The 21,042-nt window shown below is 37.0% G+C and overlaps 1 protein-coding gene across 2 annotated transcripts in view; it reads right to left on the minus strand.

The window, feature by feature from the left end:
- The window catches only part of GLRB (glycine receptor beta), a 96,341-nt gene that overhangs the window by 56,877 nt on the left and 18,422 nt on the right, over positions 1-21,042 (minus strand). The window contains exons 1-3 of one of the 2 annotated variants that reach the window (XM_086704004.1): positions 3,846-3,945; positions 2,202-2,308; positions 412-479 (exon numbers count right to left, since the gene is read on the minus strand). In XM_086704004.1, coding sequence (XP_086560130.1) covers positions 412-414 — 3 coding nt within the window. In that variant the 5' untranslated portion in view covers positions 415-479; positions 2,202-2,308; positions 3,846-3,945. Of the gene's footprint in view, positions 1-411; positions 480-2,201; positions 2,309-3,845; positions 3,946-21,042 lie in introns of those variants that run through there. The other variant, XM_086704003.1, reaches the window with a different exon arrangement.

Here is a 21,042-nt window from a genome sequence, read left to right on the forward strand (position 1 = left end):
GCTCTGAGCTGTCAGCACAGAGCCCAACACCAGGCTCGGACTCACGAACCATGAGATCATGACCTGAGCTGAATGAAGTCAGATGCTAAACCAACTGAGCCACCCAGGTGCCCCTTTATTTTTCAGTTTTTTTTCATGTTTTTATGTTATTTTTGAGAGAGACAGACAGAGTGCAAGCAGGGGAGGGGTAGAGAGAGAGGGGGAGACAAAGAATCCGAAACAGGCGCCAGGCTCTGTGCTGATGCCACAGGGCTCAAACTTTCAGACGGTGAGATCATGACCTGAGCTGAAGTCGGATGCTTAATGGACTGAGCCACTCAGGTGCCCTTATTTTTCAGTTTTAATATTAGTTTTGCTATTCTCTAGTTAAAATTTTGATAATTAAAAATATTAAATTAACTGCAGTCTTACCATTGTTGTCTCTTGAATGGATCCAAAACTGTTGATAAAAATGTTGACTACAACATCAACAGGAATGCCTGTGAATAAAAATTAAGAATATATTTAGTAACTATAAAAAACTTGGTCAGAATTTTCAAATTTTAATGGTTTATGCACTTGATTTTTATATTTTTTCCAATCCACATGGGATATAAAAATTTAAATCTATGGTCTCAATATTCCATGTTCACAATTGCTACTAACATATTTTTCTAAATAAGGGATCATAATAAAAATAAAAATGAGTTAAGTTGTATTTTCTCATGTTATTTATTCAGACATACTTATCTCTTAAATTGTAGAGACTCAGAGTAAGTTGTTTACCTTTAAAGAAATTTTAAATTGAGCTAATGCATATACCTTAACAAAATGTAAATTATTCTTTAAAAAGCACCATTTTCAAAATGTTTTAACTTTTTGCATTTTGATAATCACTTCAAATCTTATTTGAATTAGAAAGCAGTATTCAATACATTTTACTTACAATTATTATATTTTTATTTTTAATTCATAAATATGTGAAGTTAAGCAGACATATAACAGAATCATTATAAAGATTTTTGCCTGACCTGTTGGAAAATAATTTGAAAGTTCATGGAGTGAGAATTAAGGTATAATGTTGCAAATTTCTTTCTTGCTTGCTTTTTTTCTTTTTTCTTTTTATTCGTTGTGGGCTGCTGGTTGGGCTAACAAAGGGAAAATGTGAATTTAGCCTTTTAGCCACAGAACCACTGACTGATGAAAAACAGGTGGTGAATCAATATATGGTAGACATGAGACAACCCAGACCATGGCTGTTGTTGAAAGTAACTGAATAGGTTCTGGTAATGAACAAAAAACCCTGTTTTTACAACATAGTTGTATAACTTCAGTTGACTAGAAACAGCTGCAGACATTTTTTTTTTTTCTGTAAAGGAAGAAGAAAAAAATATCAAGCCTTATAATGTTAATCTGATCTACATTAATACCTGTCTTTAGCCGGCAATAAGGATTACAGTTTTTCAGAGGAGAGCTTTTCATATAGCTTTTCCTAACTCATCAAAAGGACAAAAAAAAAAAAAAAAAAAAGAAAGAAAAAAGAAAAGAAGGAAAGAAAGAAAATTTGCACAACTAAACAATATTTCCGTGACTTTTATTGAAAGCATAGTTTGGTTCTTGAAAGGTGTGATAAATAGTAATATTCTGTTGGAGTAGAAGCAATCTATGTGGTAGAAAGCATAGTCACTCTTATTCACAAAGTTAACGTGTTTTTTAAAACCATATGGCCATCTTTTTCCAGTGAAAGAGTAGAGGGAATTTTTAATCAACGTTTAATGCTAACAAAAATTTTGAAATAATCTAAATACATATAGGAACTACTGTCCATCCCTAATGAGTATATAAGCTTTTCTACAAATTATAACATTGGTGTCTGTGAATGAAATCCAGACTGCATCCAGAGCTTGAAGTTTAAATCACTAAGGTTAAGAATACGAAGTACTACTTAGAAAACCCATGACAGAGGTTGATTGTTAATTCACACTATACCTATTTTTGTTTTTTTAACTGGGAACCACATGAAACTATTAGAATTAATGTTCTGCTTATCTTTGAAGAATACCTTTGTCATTAAGTTGCTCTAAGTCTAAGCACATCACAGGACAGTAACATGACAATTTGACATCTTATTGTTCTGAATATCACAACTAAATGATTTTATACAGGTAAAATAATTTTTAAACTGCAGAGGTTGAAGACTTTTGGTGGGGGGAGAAACAAACCTTTAAAATTTGGTCTTATCCTGGGATCATAACTGACCAATAGCCTATTCAAGATATTGCTAGTGGAGTTGGCGGGTACGCGGGCAAGGTCCTCTGCCGACTGCTGGCTATAAAAGAAAACGAAACAAAACTCTGGTAAGTATTTAGAAATGGCCAACAACAGAAATGGGTAATTGTCATTGGGGAAAAGACGCTTTTTGAGACAAATTCACAACGAAAGCATGGTGTTTCCAAATAGAAGTAACTAAAAATAGTAGTAGACATTGTCAGATGCCCAACAAATATTGGTTATAAAAAATAAAAAATGAAAAAAGTATCTTACCACTTAATTTTACCACATTCGTGAAAACACTGTTCTAAACACTCCATGTAACTCTCTTCCAAATAAAATTAAGCAGACGTCTTACTTGCCCCAAAACAACCTGCAATCAAAATCTAGACAAGCGCAAAGGGAGTGCAGACAATGAGATAATAGGAAAAAATAAGAACAGCAAAAAATATTTTTTAATGATGTATATTAACCTAAGCAAGGAGTATGTGAATACTATTAAGAGAATACAGCCAGAGAGATAGTCTAAGAATTCATAAAACTATCATGTTGACATTTATAAAATAGTATTACCCAAGAAATAACCAATGAATGTTCTCATTGAGTTAAATATGCTGGGGGGAGGGGGGTGGAGGGATGGTAAAAGAAGTTTCTCTATTACCAGATCAATTAAACAAGGAAAATACAGAGCTACAAGTTACAACTATCTTTTCTACATATGTTTGCTGTCAACTATCAAAGAAAGGACAAATTGCCATATTTTTCCATTTTAATTAACTTTGAACAATGAAGCTTGACTAAATTGGTATCCTTTGAAAGCATTTAACAGAAACAAAAAATGCACTTCCTTAGATCTAATAAAAAATGTTTTTGTTGTTTACTGTTTGTTTGGGTTCCTTTTATGACCCATAAAGTCTTATATAATTATTGCCCCAATACAAAAAAAAAAAAATCCATTACAATTACAAAGAAGTTTTCATTATACTTGGAATACCTAGCAGCCTACTCTATTCTGTATTGATATGGTGAAACTATTAATTTCACAAATGATATTAATTTATGTGAAACAAACTTAGAAGTAATGGCTTTGTTTTGAAATCCCAGCTCTTACCTACCAGTCAATTCTGTTCTGAGTTAATTATCGTACAATCTGCTGATAAGAACCAGTAGAGGTGTGATGTGACTGATATTAAGAAGCTTATAAAAATCAGAAAATACTACAAATTGATACAGAAAACCTTTCAAGTAGATATCAGAGTCCAAAATATTAAAGAAAAAATTGATAACCAATTAGTTAAGACAGCTAAAGGTGCAAAAGACTATATAGATTTTTTTTTTTTTTAATTTTTTTTTCAACGTTTATTTATTTTTGGGACAGAGAGAGACAGAGCATGAACGGGGGAGGGGCAGAGAGAGAGAGAGACACAGAATCGGAAACAGGCTCCAGGCTCTGAGCCATCAGCCCAGAGCCTGACATGGGGCTCGAACTCACGGACCGCGAGATCGTGACCTGGCTGAAGTCGGAAGCTTAGCCGACTGCGCCACCCAGGCGCCCCGACTATATAGATTTTTAAAATTGCTTCTCATGGTCTTACCAGTTCTAATATCACAGCTGCTGGGACTTGGGGACTGGTAATGGGATTTTCCATTTCACTGCAGGTGAAACTGTAACCTCCCTAGAGCCAGTTGTCATCCCTTATCAAAAGATTGAAAATTCTAAAGAGAATGAGGGTATGTGGGAAAATTGGATATTAGGATGCAAATTAGTGTTCAAACCCATCTACAAGGTTTCTCATTCTGGGGAGGAAAACAGAACTGATTACAAAATACACTTCTATCGGATCAATTAAAGACTGCATTATTGTGTCTCTTGATGTAAATTCCTTTACAGGTACATTCATTCTAGGCAATGAAATGACCAGACACCATAAAAACAATGAATACTAATTTTAGTAGTAGAGAAATTTACCAGCCTGATTTTTCCTTCCAGCTGTGGAAGATGTCTCTTTGGCAGATGGATTATCTGGAGCTAAAGCCACTTGAAAAAGAGCAAATGCAGGGGAGGCTCTCTGAACTCCCATCTGCCTACAGACAGATCCTCCAAACAGAATTTATTGTCCTAAATCCCTTCCCTGGGAGTTTCATCAACTAAAGAAGATTGAATCTTATCACAGAAGAGGACACTCAAAAAACTTGGTCACAAACTGTCATATCTCCCATCTATTCTTCTGGGGGCCAATTCATCTTTCCTAAAATTCCCGTACTTCCCCTTTACGAGGCACGTATTTTCCCCTATCAAGACATAATATCAGCTCTCAAATCTCATCACACTCTGGGTATTCACTTGGGTTTTGGCTCTGGTGACCCTGATGCATGTAAAATTAAAAATTGATAATTTGTATACCTTTACTCCTGTTAATATGCCCATTATTTCATAGACCTAGCTATCGACGATAGAGGGAAAAGTCTTTCTTCCCATTCAGCTGTAAGTTTGTGTCAAACTCACTTCCTAGCCCTTGTAATTCATTACCAAATTTTATCCTTCCCCCCTTCACTGGTTCAGAATAAATCCTCCTTTCTAGAGTACTGTAACTTCCTCTTCTCATTGTCCTCATCTAAATCCAGCCTGTCCTTTAAGGTTGCCTATCTAAAATCTTGCCTTAATCATCCCAGCTTACTCTAATGAACACAAACATAGATATACTGTTTGGCAATCATTTTGTAGCTTTTTTTTCGTGCACGCGCGCGCATGTGTGTGTGTATTACTAACTGGACTGAATGTAGACAGTAAGATTCTTGAGGGAATCATGGCTTCCATATTTTTGTTAATTCCCTATAGTGCTTGCATAGTATGAAATACACACTGTCTCAAGCACTTCCCATCCGCCAGTGCTTCTAAATTGACCTCGGCCTCAAGATGCCTGCATGCGCTATAGGAGTAGCAGGCGGCAGCAGGAGTCGCAGTAGTAGTACACACATCACTTCCAGATGAAGAGCATTTCCTCCTGAGATGTCCTCTTAGGATGAAGGTTAGTTTTTGTGGTTCTGTGGTTTTATGTTTTTGTTTTCCTCAGAAGCTTCCCAGCATTGGCCACTGCTGAACCAATCACTGGCAAGGAGAAAGAAACAATCACTATTGGCTCAGATCAGTAGTCTGGAATGAAATAGACATTGAGGAATCAACTGTCATGTCCACTACATTCTTTCATTTAATAATCACAAATGCTCCTTTGATGAAATAGGAAAGATTCTTAACCACCCAGAGAGCTCTTTTTCAGTGGAAAGAGAAAATCCTGATATATATATATACACACACATACATATATGCCTACGTATATATGCGTATATACGTAGGCATATATGTATGTGTATATATATATATATATATATATATATATATATATATATCAGGTTCTACTCATTAGTCTTACTAATTTTTAAAATCATTAGTCCTGAAAAATCTGTATTTGATCTTTCCATAACTTATCAGCACCACTCTTCCCTCCAGCCATCTCTAAATGTTTTTCTTTCTTTCCACAGCTAAAAAGAAACAACAAAAACAACAAAAACAACAAAAATTCTTATTTATTAACAATAAAAAATCAATGTCGCTAACAAAAATCTCTTGAAATTATAAGAAGGAATATATCAAATATATTACAGCTCTTTTCTTTCATTCTTATTTGTATCAATATATATTTTCAAGACTCTGCTGTAGTTAATCTGATATGAATATTTATTCAATAGTTCAGTAGTTCACCTTTATTTATATTAGAAATTCAAAGATGTTTTAAAACTTAAGTGAAATCCCATGTAGTTTATATTCACATGCATGCATTCAGGGGTTTTCCTACCTAAAAACAGTAGAAATCACTTGTTTAGCTCAATCAATACTAAATAACATTAAAGTCATCTCTACACATTAAAATATACTTTAAGAGTCTAGAAGCTATACCACTTTCTGCCAAAGAGTTGAAATAATTTGCATATTTTCAAATTATGCCTGCACTTTACATAATTTTGCAATTTGGTATAGTGACTAGTATGTACACAAAATAAGCAAGAATAAGAAGAGTTAAATGCATTTAATTAGGGCACATACTTAATTCACGTTTCATTGTTAGTCTTTATATTCTGAATCTCAGTACAATATTTTATCTATTTGACTATGCCATTTTGTTTTATTTCAAGAAATCTATCAACAATTCTGTTATTACTACAAAAGAGGATTTACTGCATAGAAATACGATACTAATTTAAGAAAATAACTTACTTTACTCAGGCAAAGTGATCAAATGACTAGAGAAAATAATGTTTTATATCAAAAGCCTTTTTACAGTCTTCTTTTGTTCACTTGCCTAAACTTGAACCGATGTCATTACTAATATGTGAAGTTATGCAAGGAATGCATCAGGCTGTATAGCTGGATGATGTAATGTTTTCCAGCACCAAGGGAAAAATCCAGAAATTTCTTTCCAAAGGGGAAACTCAGTTTTCCATTAACTGAAGAGCATTCTTATTTTTACATGACCCTTTAGTGACCATACTGCACAGCTCCATTTCAAAACTGGTGTGTTTGAGCATATTATCTGAATATCCTCCCTCCAACCAGGAGGGAGTCCAAACGGATGATTTTGTTTTTATAGAGTTATAAATGCAACAACAATGGTCAAAATTCCTTTCAGACTTTGAAGTAGTATGGCACATGCCAGCATGAGTAATCTGGGTGTGGGAGCCACAAAGCTTTGAGCCTCACATGAACTGAGGCAAGCAAGCACAAAGCAGTAAGCAAAGAGGAAGGTATGTAAAATGTGTAGGTTGTATTATTTCTCCTCTTTACGGCAGCGATTCCCTCTTTTTTAGGTTATGGACAACACTGAGAATCTGGTAAAAGCTATGTTCTTCCCTGAAAAAATGCAAAGTTTACAATGCTGAGGGATCGTGGACCTGAACACCTCAGGTGGTAGAAACCCTCTTTTGTGGAAACAGATGTTGGTATTCTCATCTAAAATGGGAGGAAAAGAGAAGATTAAAAAACAAATTAGATATCATGTAGTGACTGCAAGTAAGCTCAAAAAAAAAAAAAAAAAAAAAAGATGATAAGAGTGTATCAAAGAGACACAAAGCCAACAGAAAGGTCTCCCAAGAGCCAAATGTGAATGATTTGAGCAATAAAATAAAGTCATATTGGATTATATCCCAAAGTATAAAATAAAAATCTGTGAGTCCATAAAGACATGCACAAATGATTAAATAAATAAACAAATGGAAGAGAACAGACAATTCTCCCATGCAAAATTCCAAATAACTGGAATTCCAAATAGACCCTTTATTTTCAGGGTAGAAGAGAGCTCTGCATTTCTCAGTGTGAGCTGTGCATAATGACTTCCTTCCAAAGAGTACATATAGGAAGGGGGAAAAGAATTACTTTACAGCAGAGAAACCTGACAAATACTATCTCAACCAGAGGATCAAGGTTAACCTCTATGGTGAAAAGTCATGTCAACTTTATGTACCCTTAATAAAATGTGATGAGAATGGCAATGAATCCTGTGGTCTTCCCCCACCAAAACACGTAACTCCAATCCAATCATGAGAAAAATATCAGACAAATGGCAGTAAAGTGACATTTTATAAAATACTTGACTAGGACTCCTCAAAACCATCATGGTCATGTGAAAAAAGGAAGGTCTTAGAAACTGTCACAGCCAACAGGAGCCTAAGGACACATAAAGACTACATGTACTATGCTGAATGGGATCCTGGAACAGAAAAAGAACATTGGGTAAAAACCAAGGAAGCCTGAATAAAGCATGGACTTTAGTTAATAGTGTATCAGTATTGGTTCTTTAATTATTAAAAAAAATGTATTATACTAACGTAAAATGTTAATGATAGGAGAAACTTTGGCAAATTTTCTATAAATCTAAAGCTGTTCTAAAATAAAAAGTTTATGGGGGGGGGGGGCAGGGAAGAGCAGAAGGCCAGGGGCCTTAACAGATACCGCACCAAAGATCGACAGATGGCAAATAAGCATATGGAAAGAGGTTCCACATCATACATCATCAGGCAAATGCAAATTGAAATAATGAAATACCATCTATACCAATTAGAATGGCCAAAGTCTCCAACACAGACAGCACCAAATGCAAATGAAGATATGGACAAACAGGAACCGTAGGAACTCTGACACATTTCTGGTGGGAATGCAAAATGGTGCAGCCACTTAGAAAGACAATGAGTGTGGCAGTTTCTTCAAAAATTAAACTTACTCTTACTACACAATCCAGCAATCTCACTCCTTGGTATTTACCCAAAGGATATAAAAACTTAATGTCTACACACACACACACACACACACACACACACACACACACACGCACAGGCACACACACACACACACACACACACACAAATAAAACCATGCACACAAATGTTTATAACAGCTTTATTCATAATTGCCAAACTTGGAAGCAACCAAGATGTCCCTTAGTATATGAGTGGATAAATAAGTTGTGGTACATCCAGATAATGGAATATTATTTAGCATTAAATTATTTGCTCTATCAAACCATGGAAAGATATGGAGGAACCAGAAACGCATATTACTAAATGAAAGATGATACGAAAAGGCACTGTATGATGATTTTAAACCTGTGACATTGTGGAAAAAGGCAAAACTATGGAACAATAAAAAGATAAGTGGGTGATAGAGGCTGCGAGTGAGAGGGAGATTAATAGGCAGAGTACAGAGGACTTGTCCAAGAGCCAAGAGACTAGCATTTTAGACCCAGACAGACTGGAAGATTACCACATAATATTGGGCAAATCCCTCTCTGAGTCTCTTCTAGATAATCAGATAGACAGACATACAAAGACAGAGCAACACTTTATATATTCAGGTAATAAATTAAGTCAATAGTTGTGTACAAATCCAGGGTTATTATATTTTTATTTATTTTGCATTTTCCTAATTACAGTATAACTTATTATTACCTCTCTTGACAGCTTCTATATTTATTTTCCATTCAGTTTTCACAGATTAAACTGTGAACAGAAGGTTTATGAATATAGTGAGTGATACCTTTTACAGGATTAGTTGAGTTTAATTAGTTTATATTTATTTGAAAAGAATGTGTTTATGGGCATATGTGCATGTGTGTGGCAAAGCCTACTGTGTTATTATAGGCCAAGAATCATAATTAAGAACAGTGCTTCACAGCATTCATTTTATTTATCCCTCAATTGGGCTTAAGGAACTGTTGGATCTTGTGGAAACATTTTCAAATCTTGTCTACCTACAATCATGGAATTACATCACCCATGGCCCAAAGAAAAACATTTTTCACAAAGTAGAAACATCTATGTGTAGAGATTCTGGTTTTGGGATACCAGCAATCTCCCAATCTCTATGGTCTTTTTTAACTTCATATCACATGAGATTACTCATCCTATGAACACTACAAAGATCTATTTACGTGTTACGTTTCTCAGTGTAAAACATTATATATTCTTACTACTTCTTATTGGTTTACTAATTTGATACAAACCTAATGACATAAGGAGTCAAACTTACGCCTCAAAACATTCACCGTGCAATTACCTTCCACCCACAGAGTATTACAGCAAATACAAATCCCGAGTAATACCTCTGACTCCAACACCAACTGCAACTGCTACGGTGCTTACCTTTTCTCAGTTCTCCATACAGAACATAAATATAAAATGTTTCCCTTCTGGCCTCACAGAAATGGTGAGAAGATAAGTCCAGCACTCACGCACACATGATCAAGTTACGTGTGGTTATAATTGAAAAGACACTTGTCAAAGAGCCAAGAGACTAGCATTCTAGACGCAGACAGACTGGAAGATTACTACATAATATTGGGCAAATCCCTCTCTGAGCCTCAGTATACTCACCTTTAAATCAAAGGTCAAAATCAGGTGTCTGTAAGATCCCATTCAATTGATAATCTGGTTCCACTTGCAGCGGATGCTGTGGTGCCCCATCCCCCAGATCACCCCTTCAGAATTGAGGCTGCTGCCAGGAATGCTGGCTGCCTAAGGCTCTGAGCCAGGCCACTTCCAGAATAGCCTTCCTTCAGCCTTGCCCTGGAGGCAACCCACACTCAAAGACTTTGATATGGGGACACAAAAGCATTCAAGGTCCCTTCCTATGATAGACATCTCTGCAAGCCATCCAGGCTTCAGAGCTCCCTGGAGCATCCTGATGCCTCAATTGCAAAGGCATTATTCCTGTGCTTGAAACCGCTTCCTCATTCCCTAGAAGTGTTCCAAAAGCAATCTCTTTCTGCATGTAAATCTTCATCTCACAGTCTGTCTTAGAGATAACTCAACCCACACCATCAACTAAATAATAAAACTCCTCAAAGAACAACGAAAACTTAACCATCATTCAACTGTCTGCATGCTGAATTTCTCCTTGCATGCATTTTAGTCATTACTGAATTCATTTAACAAAGTTTTTGAGCATTTGCTATATGCCATGCATGGTGCCATATGCTGGCTATGCACTTAAGAACGAAACACAAATGTTGGTTATTCTGATGCAAAAGTAGTATTTAAAATTGTGGGTTCTTGGGACACTGGGGTGGCTCAGGAGGTTACTGTCCGACTTTTGATTTCAGTTCCCATGATCTCACGGTTCCTGGGATCGAGAGCCCTGCATTTGACTCTTACTGAAAGCATGGAACCCGCTTGGGATTCTCACTCCCTCTCTCTCTGCCCCTCCCCCACTCCAATACACATGCACATGCTCGGTCTCTCTCTCTCTCTCAAAATAAATAAACTTTAATACTGTAGGTCCACATGGATTTGTCTAGTGATTCTCAGCTTTGTTGTGCACGGAATTCACCTGAGAAACTCTGCAAACTACTGATGCCTAGTCTCACCCCAGATTTAATTAGTTTGGGGTGAAGTCCAAGCATCAGGATTTTAAAAGCTCCTCAGATGATTCTAATGGTCAGATGAATCACTTGTTAGAGAGAAGAACATGGAATTAAAACCTGAGGAACCCCACCATTTAATGAGCAGATGGAGGAAGATAAGCCAACAATTTAGACAAAGAATCAACTACCCAAGAAGAAGGAAGAAATCCAAGAAGTGTGTGGTGACAACAGAAATTAAGGAGAAAGGGTAAATTTTATGGAAGGGTTGGATAACGGGACCAAATACCGCTGAGAGGTTAAGGTGAGGACAGAAAATATCCCCATGGCATTTAGCAAAAGGGAGAGCCGTTTTTCAGCTGAGAGAGACAGAAGCCTGACTGGTGTGGGCAGAGTAGTGAGCGGTAAGGTAGGAAATGAAGTAAGGGAGAATACCTATCGAAAACTTTTGACTAGGAGAGACTTCAGCAAGGGACAGGAAGCTCTGGACCCTCCTTCCCCTCTTGAACATACCAAATGAACAGCAAAACCCAAATCAATTCTTTTTGTCAGAAATCCAAAAGCTAGTTGAGAGGCTTCTACACCCAAGCATGTGTAATGAAAGTAGCAGGAAAAGTGGAGACACCCTCTCGCCATAATCTCCACCTTAGCACAATACAGCACAGTGCAATGCCATCCAGAGATGTCCTTAGCTCCTGCTTCTTCCTGAGGAGGGAAAGAGACCTCACATCCAATATACCAGCTTTTCTGAGTCTACCTTAGGAACCAACTCCTATCTCACCATCTGGGGCAACGATGGGATCCAGCACACACGTGGTAGTCCCCCGGGGAATAGAGAGAACAAAGCAGCTGTTTGATCAAGCGGCACTCACCACAGCTCTGCCCCCCACTTTGCTGTGAGTGGGCTGGAAACCCAGCTCTCACTGCATTCACAGTGCCACAATATAGAAGTAACCTGAATGCCCACTGACAGATGAGCACAATGAAAAATGTGGTATATACATACAATCAAGGACTATCAAGCCTTAAAAAAGAAAATCCTGCAACATGCAGCAAGGGTGAACACTGAGGACATTATGCTAAGTGAAATGAGCCAGTCAAAAACATAAGAACTGCCTGATTCCACTTCTATAAGGTCTCTAAGGTAGTCAAACTCAGAGGAGCAAAGAAGAAAATGACGGTTAGCTAGAGTGAGAAGAAATGAGGAGTGGCTAATCAAGAGGTAAAATTTCTGGGGTGCCTGGGTGGCTCAGTCAGCTCAGGTCATGATCTCACGGTTTGTGGGTTTGGGCCCTGCGTCAGGCTCTGTGCTGACAGCTCAGAGCCTGGAGCCTACTTCGGATTCTGTGTGTGTCTCTCTCTCTACCCCTCCCTGGCTCACACTCTGTCTCTCTCTCAAAAACAAATGAACATTAAAAAAAAAAAAAAAAGAGGTAAAATTTCAGTTATGCAAGATGAATGAGTTCTAGAGATCTGCTGTACAATATTGTGCCTATACCTAATAATATTGAATTGTACATGAAAATCTGTTAAGGAGGTTACATGGTATAGTAAGTGTTATTACCACGATAAAATGGAAAAAAAAAATACAATTTCTAGTGACAACCTCCAAAAAAAAAAATCTATACTGTGTGTATACATAAAATAAGTTTTGCATGAGTTACTGCTCAATTTGATGTAGGAAAAAAAGTCAAAAATTAGTCTGCTTTTTTAAAAAACTGAGTCAAATAGCTTATTATTGAACTATCTGCACAGCTATTATTTGGAAATCAGAGAAAGGATGGCCTCTTCAATCAGTGTGCTGCACTGGGGTACCTGGGTAGCTTAGTCGGTTAAGCATCCAACTCTTGATCTCAGCTCAGGTCATGATCTCACAGTTTGTGAAATTGAGCCCTGCATTGGGCTCTGCACTGGCAACATGGAGCCTGCTTGGGATTCTCTTTCTCCCTCACCGTTTCTCTCTCTGCCCCTCCCTGCTCACATATTCTCTCTGCCTCTCAAAATAAATAAATAAGCTTTAAAAATATTAAAAGTAAATAAGTAAATAAATGTGTTTATTAACTGGATATGCCTATTTTAAAAATGAGTCTTTACCCTACCCTACATCATATACAAGAGTTAAACTGAAGTGGATTACACAGTTAAATGTGAAACATAAAACAATAAAGCTCTCAGAAAAAAAAATAGATTATCTTCATGACCTTGGGCTAAAGAAAGACTTAAAAAACCATAAAAGCATTAACAATAACTAATAAATCAGAGCTTATTCAAAATAAGTACTTCAATTCATCAAAAGACACCATTGAGAAAGTGAAAATGCATAACAAAGATTGGAGAAGAGATCTGTAGTACACGTATGTGACAAAGAATCCTATCTAGAATGCATGAAGAACTACATACCAATAAGAAAAAGAAAACAAATTTTTTAAGTGGGAAAATACTTGAAACAACACTTTGCAAAAGAGATAGCTAGAAGTCCAATATATGAAAAGGTGCTCAATGAGATTAATCATCAGGGAAATACAAATTAAAATTACACTGTGGTATCATTATACCTACACAAGATGGCTAAAATTCAAGGGATTGCTAATAATATCAACTTTGGACATGAATGTGGAGTGGCTGGAACCCTCATACATTAATGATGGAGAATAACTGGAAAACTGTCCATATCTCCTAAAGTTCAATATTCATATACCCTATGATACAGAAATTTCATTCTTAGGTGTATGCTTATGTCTACCCAAAGACATGTATAAAAAGGTCCATAACACTTTTAATGAACCAAAATAATAATGACCCTAAACTGGAAGCATTATGAATATTCATTAATAGTAGTGATAGTAATATTCGAACTTTACCTGAACTCCTGGAACACTGAGATGTTAAGAAATACCTCCATCTCTGTGAGTTCGAGCCCCGCGTCAGGCTCTGGGCTGATGGCTCAGAGCCTGGAGCCTGTTTCCGATTCTGTGTCTCCCTCTCTCTCTGCCCCACCCCCGTTCATGCTCTGTCTCTCTCTGTCCCAAAAATAAATAAATGTTGAAAAAAAAATTAAAAAAAAAAAAAAAAAAAAGAAATACCTCCATCATTCCCAGCATTCTGGGAAGCACTTTACCTCAAAGAGTTTGTCCCCAGGTGACCTAAGTAAGACTCACGGTTAACCCCTTGTTTACCTATGACAAGACCAGAAACTCTCTAAACTCCCCTTTTTTGTCTACTAAATGAGTACCTGAACTGTTTGTCACCACTGACCAATCTGAATCAGAGACCTGGCAACTTCACCTGACCAAATGTGGCTTAGGCTTCTCTCCTCCCACGGGTTCCTCAGTTTTCTCTAGCCCCTAAGATTAAAAGCAATCACTTGGAACGCAGAACAAAACCTCCTCAATGGACTCCTCCAAGAACTGGCTCACAGCAAAGAAAAACTGTCCAATTTTGCCACCTGCTCACTGCAGTCTTCAACAACTGGCTCCTTCTGGCCACATTCTCTCCTATAAAAGAGAAGTTCCTTCTGCCTGACCTTTCAGATGCTTATCATTCTTAAAGTCAGAGTGTCCCTCTATTGCAACAGTCCTTTCCAATAAAATCTTGCCTAAGTATGGATTTGTTTTCCATTTGACATAAAGTGGACAAATATACTGCAGTATATTCAAGACAATTAAATACAACACAGCAATGAGGAAGAAAGAGCTATCGCTATACCAACAACATGGGTGAAACCTCACAGATACGATGTTGAGTGAAGTGATTTTCCAGGATTATTATCCCTGCTCACAGATGAGCTAACTGAGGCAGAGAGCCTAATTATTCTAGAAAACCCTTTCTTCGTAAAAGACCTGTTTTCAATATTAGACAATTTAAGAGCTTAGAATAGTACGTTATACATCGTGTTATGTATCAATTCACAGTAACCTATTTTGTATTATAAGCAAAGCAAAAGGAATCTGTTACAAAATAAGACAACCCAGTCAGAAAAAAAAAAAAAAAATGGAGTCCAAAGCAAGTGAAATTTATCAGTATTGTGGTTTGGTTTAAGCGAATATGTAGAATATTCTGATTTCTTGCATATATGCATACTGTAAATTCAGGCATCTTATTTTCCAAAACGATATTCTAATTTTACTGCTCTCTAGAAAATTATGGTACTGGGCTAGTGAAAGGAAGTAGTTTTCTTACTACCACAAACCAAAATTTAAAAACAGGACATTAAGTCAAGAGAAGTCAGAGCAGAAATCAGGAATTGAAATAAAATATTAAGCCTCAACACCATTTAGAGCGCAGAGCTCCAAGAGACACTGCAGAGCCTTTGGAGAAAGGGGCTTTTGCTACTGTCCGGAAACCCAATGAGCTGAATGAACTGCTTGCTGAAAAGCCACCACAGTTGATTCTGTTTCTGCTGTAACTGCTCTTTGCAACTTCTCTTTGCAGCATTTCTAAGGTGTAAGATTACTTGTGATATAGAGACAAGAAAACCATCTCTTTTGAATTATATCTTCATTAAAATATCCGCAGGCACACATGTCTGAACAATGATAAGTGTCCCCAACGAAAGTCCCATGACAAGATACAAAGGCAACAAGTATGAGTGTCATTAGGTGAGATGAACTACTTCCTTGCAGTATGTGGTAGCATCCGGATAATGAAAGATAAGCCTTTTTTTTTTGTCCTTATCAACCACTGTTTGGAAACGAATGTGACTCTTTATTGAATGAGCTAGAATCTGGAGGACTCAATTATAAAAAAAATAAAAAAATAAAATTCTGTTTTCTCCCCAACATCCATCCAAACCTGGATGTGAGCCAGCATTCCACTGCACTTGAAGGAAATCTCCAACAGGTCTCATAATATTTTCAGTCATTCTCTGATAATAAAAAGTCTCCACCGGCACTTTCAGTCCCACTAAAATTGTCACTTTTATATTTCAGATGCCCAGTCCCTGGTAACGATAAAACTTCAGAGCTTGATTCAGAAATGACAACACCTCCCTCTCCTCCTCAAGTCTCCCTCAGAAAGGGGCTGCAGGCATGACTAGGTTTTGTTCTGTCTTCCTGCCTTGTTAGTTTACAGCATTTTTGTGGGTTTCCCAAAATCCTCTCTTCGAGAACCTCAAAGTTCAATCACCATGAAATGGCTATGGCTTTTTTTCAGCTGGCAACTTCACCCCAGGTATTCTGCAGTCCACACCTCACAGGCACACTACTGGGGTTCCATCATCTTCCCAGCCCCTTTTGGGCGAATTTCCTTTCTTTGTTTTGTTATTATTGTTTTTTAGTTTATTTATTTATTTTGAGAGAGAGCGAGCAAGCAAGCACGCAGAGGTGGGGCAGAGAGAAAGAGAGAATCCCAAGCAGGCTCCACACTGCCAGTGCAGAGCCCGATGTGGGGCCTGAACTCACAAACCATGAGATCATGACCTGAGCTGAAATCAAGAGTCAGACACTTAACCAACTGAGCCACCCAGGCTCCCCATATTTCCTTTGTTTTAAACATCAAACCGGCACTTTCTTACTTACTTTGCTCTCACCCTGTCACTGTCTACTCCTATTCTCTCTCATGTGACCAACATCGGAGTCATAGTGAATGCCCAAGTATTCTTTTTCCTGACACACAGAAAGCAAATCTCCATGTCATGGTAGCCCTCTTCTCTCTGTTCTACAGCCTCTAGCCAATACCTGCAGCCATGACTGATGACTTCTCCAGTGTGAGTCAGATACCAGTCTACTATGAATCCCCCAAACTACAGGGGACAGACATGGTTCCGCCTCTCAGTAGCATTGAGAATAAGGAAAAACATTTTCCTCCCAATTCCATGGCAGGGAGTATGGAAAATGTCACTGGGCTCCAAAGAATTTCCTCCAAAGTATTTCTATATGCTCTCTTCAATCTTAACCCTTTAAGGCCATTGAGGTAGATGCTGAGTAAAGGTCACAAAGCCAGTTTTCAGCACCTTTTTTGCATGACTGCATAAGAGGTCTCTTTCCTAACTTTGGTATGTGGGGGTTCGTGGCACCTATTGTTTTGTTCTTGGCCTTTGGAGCCTCAGCCAAAAACTGAGTCAGAAAGAATGCTATTCCAACTTCCTGATATACTAAGCTAACTTTTAACTGCTCTTAGTGGTCCTTTCTAACAGAAAATGTAGGTAATTATAGATTATTTATATAATTAATGAAGTAAATATTAATATTTACTTAACATTAAATAGAAGTACTTAAAATGTTCCTTAATACCAAATAATCAATTATCATTTCTAGATTTTGGATTCTGGCAGGATGTAACATAAGGATAAAAGACTTTCCAATACAGAAGGTGAATTAATACAGATAGGCAGACTTTTTGAAGTAGAAATTTAAGAATTTTCACATGAGCTAAGATTTAAGAATTATGAACATTATCAACTAGAATTTTTATAACTCGGCTTTCTAATTAAATAAAAGTTCTTTGCCCTAATTAATAGTTGAATCAACAACTGGTCATTTCTAAAGGAAGAATTAAAAAAAAAATAAAAACATTTATCGCAAAAATATTCCTGTTCAGGTGGGTTTTTCTCTAAAATCTCACACACTATTGAAAGGTAATTTGTGCACTATGGCTTAGAAATGGAACTTCAAAGGCAAACAAGCAAGTACATATATGGAAAGAAAACAATCTAAAGCTCTGTACGCTAATCTTCTGGAACCCACAGAGAGAGAACAATGAACCATAAGCAGTTATCTACTGCATGACACAGGGGTATCAGTCAATTAAAACCTGCTCAGGTTGTACAGACCCTGTAGGGCAATACAAAGGAGACTTAACAGAAATACAGTTGATGTTCTGCTATCTATCCAAAGATTTTATTTTGGTATCTGTGTCCTAGTGCAGAATAAGTGGCAAGGTTATCAGGTGCAATATGTTGATACCAGATTAAGTCCCTTTTATATTTTCCAATGTAATATGATTTTTTAACCAAAACAACTGCTTATCTAATTTTCCTCTGTCTATCATTGTGAACCTCATACAAAAGCTGGAAAAAGAGATAAAAAAGCTACTGAAGGTTACATTTTCCACTTCTCTGTGTTTCTGCCATTGTGAAATCACTCCAGCAACTGCCCCCTCTCTCCTGCATCATAAACGTTCTCTCTCTACCAGAACCTTTCCACCACCTTACAAATATGCTTTATTATCCCCCATCTGTAAAAACCTTTCTCTTGACCCTGCATCCCCTCTGACTACAGCTCATTACGAATGTGCTTTTTTACATCAAAATTCCTCAGAAGAATTTTAATACTTGCAGCCCCCATATCTTCCCTTAATGTCCTTTAAGTCCAATGTAGCAAGATTTTGTAACCATCGATAGAAACAAGTCTTATCAAGGTCAATGATGTTGTCAAATGCAATGCCCAATTCTCAGTGTTCACCTTCTTGATCTAACCACAATACTTGACATTGTTGATCATTACCACCTCCCTTAAAAGATTTTCTTGGCTTGAGTTCTAAGTAAAAAGACATGACCTTAATTCCAATCTTACTTCACTAGCTGCTCCTTTCCATTCTCCTTTGCCTGTTCTTCCTCATTTCTTCAACTTCATCCCCAGTCATTTCTCAGATGTTTTTACCTTCCTAAATAACTCAGTTTCTAAGTGACCTCATTCATTTCATTAATTTACAACTCACAAATTTATACCTCCAGACTACACCATTTCCCAGAATTTCTGATGCTATATTCAACAGCTTATTGGACATTTCTCCATTGAAGTCTAATGAAAACCTCAAAATTAAGACAACCAAGACCAAATTCTTGATTTCCCCTCACCTCTGATCTACTCCTAATGTAGTCTTTAATAGACCTCTCAGTATATTAAAACAAATAAACAAACAAACAAACAAAAACCTTCATGCTTTCTGTTCTCAGGCCCAAAACATGGGAAAAACCCTTACAATGACCTACAAGTTTTCTGACTCTTCCCATCATTCACTCTGCTCTTGGTCTCCATACCATCATTTAAATACATAAAGCCTGCTTCAGGACTTTGATATTTGGTGTCCTTTTCCTTGAATCATTGTTCCCCTAGAGATCTCCATGGCTTCATCTTTACTTCAGCTCCCTATTAAAATCTTACCATATCAGAAAGATATTTTTGACCAGCATGTATAAAATAGGAACCCCCACCCCTTAATTTTCCTACTCTAATTTTCCCCATAGCCGTGATCACCATCTGCCATATTATTTTTTTTAATGTTTATTTGTTTTTGAGAAAGACAGAGTATGAGTGGGGGAGAGGCAGAGAGAGACAGGGAGACACAGAATTCAAAGCAGACTCCAGGCTCTGAGCTGTCATCACAGAGTCTGACACGGGACTTGAACTCGTGAAGTGCGAGATCATGACCTGAGTGGAAGTCAGACACTCAACCGAGCCACCCAGGTGCCCCTCACCGCCTGCCATATTAAAAATTCATGTCTACGTATCCATGTTGTCTCCCACTAGTACCAAACTTTCTGAGGGCAAGAACTTTGTTTTGGTCACAGCTATAGCCCAAGCACCTAGATCAGGGCCCGGTACATATTAAATGCTCAATAAAGGGTAACTGAATAAACAAAATGATTCATTTTTAAAACATAAAAGAAGTAGACAGTATATCAGTTAAGTGTCAGAAAGAGATTGTTTGCTCTAAGTTGAAAATTTGCATTAAGAATTATGAAATCTCAGAGCACCCAGGTGGCTCAGTTGTTTAGGTGTCTGACTCTTGATTTTGGCTCAGCTCATGATCTCATAACCTGGGATTGAGCCTGGCATCGGGCTCCACGCTGGCAGACAGAGCCTGCGTGCAATTCTCTCTCTCCCTCTCCTGTCCTTCTACCTCTCTCAAGATAATCTTAAAAACAAAAAAAAAGAATTTTGAAATCCCAGAATATAATCATATAATGTACTCAAAATTGTAAAGACTGTGCCTTCTTTTTAAAGCTACCTATAAGGCCACTCTTTTCATTTCCATTGATAAGACAGAATTGACTATACCTACCTAATTTTTATAAGCAAGAAGATGCACATTTCCAGAAGTAACTTACAGGAGTCCATCTTTATTATGGATACTTTAACTGTAGCTCCAAATGTCTATTTTACCTTTTTTCATATAATTCTTATTCTAGACAACCCAATCTGTATTAGTACTATCAAAGTTCTAATTCCTGCTGCATTGCCAAATGCATTAGTCCAAAATTTTGAATATTTTGAATCAAAGAAACACATCTAAACTTTAAAAAATGAATTATATTTTTGGTAATTCATTACAAACAGTGCTTCTATGAACATTCTTGTACATATCTTTTGGTACACATATGTACACATTTCCACTGAGTATATACCTAGGAACAGATTAGCTGGGTGATAGAGAATATGAATTTCAGGTCTTGGATGCTGCTAAATGATTCACCAAGTCTTGTACCAGTCCATACTTTCATCAGCAGTACATGAGAGTTGTAGCTCACATTCTCACTAACACTTGGTATTTTCTTTTTTCTTTTCTTTTCTTTTTTTTTTTTTTTTTTTTTACTTTTAGCCATTCTAGTGGATGTGTAATAGCATGCCATTGTCATTTTAATCTGCACTTCCTTAATGACCATTGAATATGCTTATTGACCTCTTGGCTATAGTCTTTTGGTCATTTTCAATTAGGTTGCCTGCCTTTTCCTTAATGATTTTCAAAAGCATTTTTTTTTTATGTTCTCAATAAAAGTCTTTATTGGTGTGTGTGTCTGTGCATTTGGAAACAACCCAAATGCCTTCACAGGAGAATAAAGTGTAGTGATTCATATGACAGAATACAATGCAGCAATGACAGTAACAACTACCGTGACATTTAACACTGTTGATGACTCTCACAGATAAAACAAAAAAAAAAGCCA

This window comes from Puma concolor, chromosome B1, assembly GCF_028749965.1.
Source record: "Puma concolor isolate L17-30 chromosome B1, mPumCon1.1.hap2, whole genome shotgun sequence".
Taxonomy (NCBI): Eukaryota; Metazoa; Chordata; class Mammalia; order Carnivora; family Felidae; genus Puma; species Puma concolor.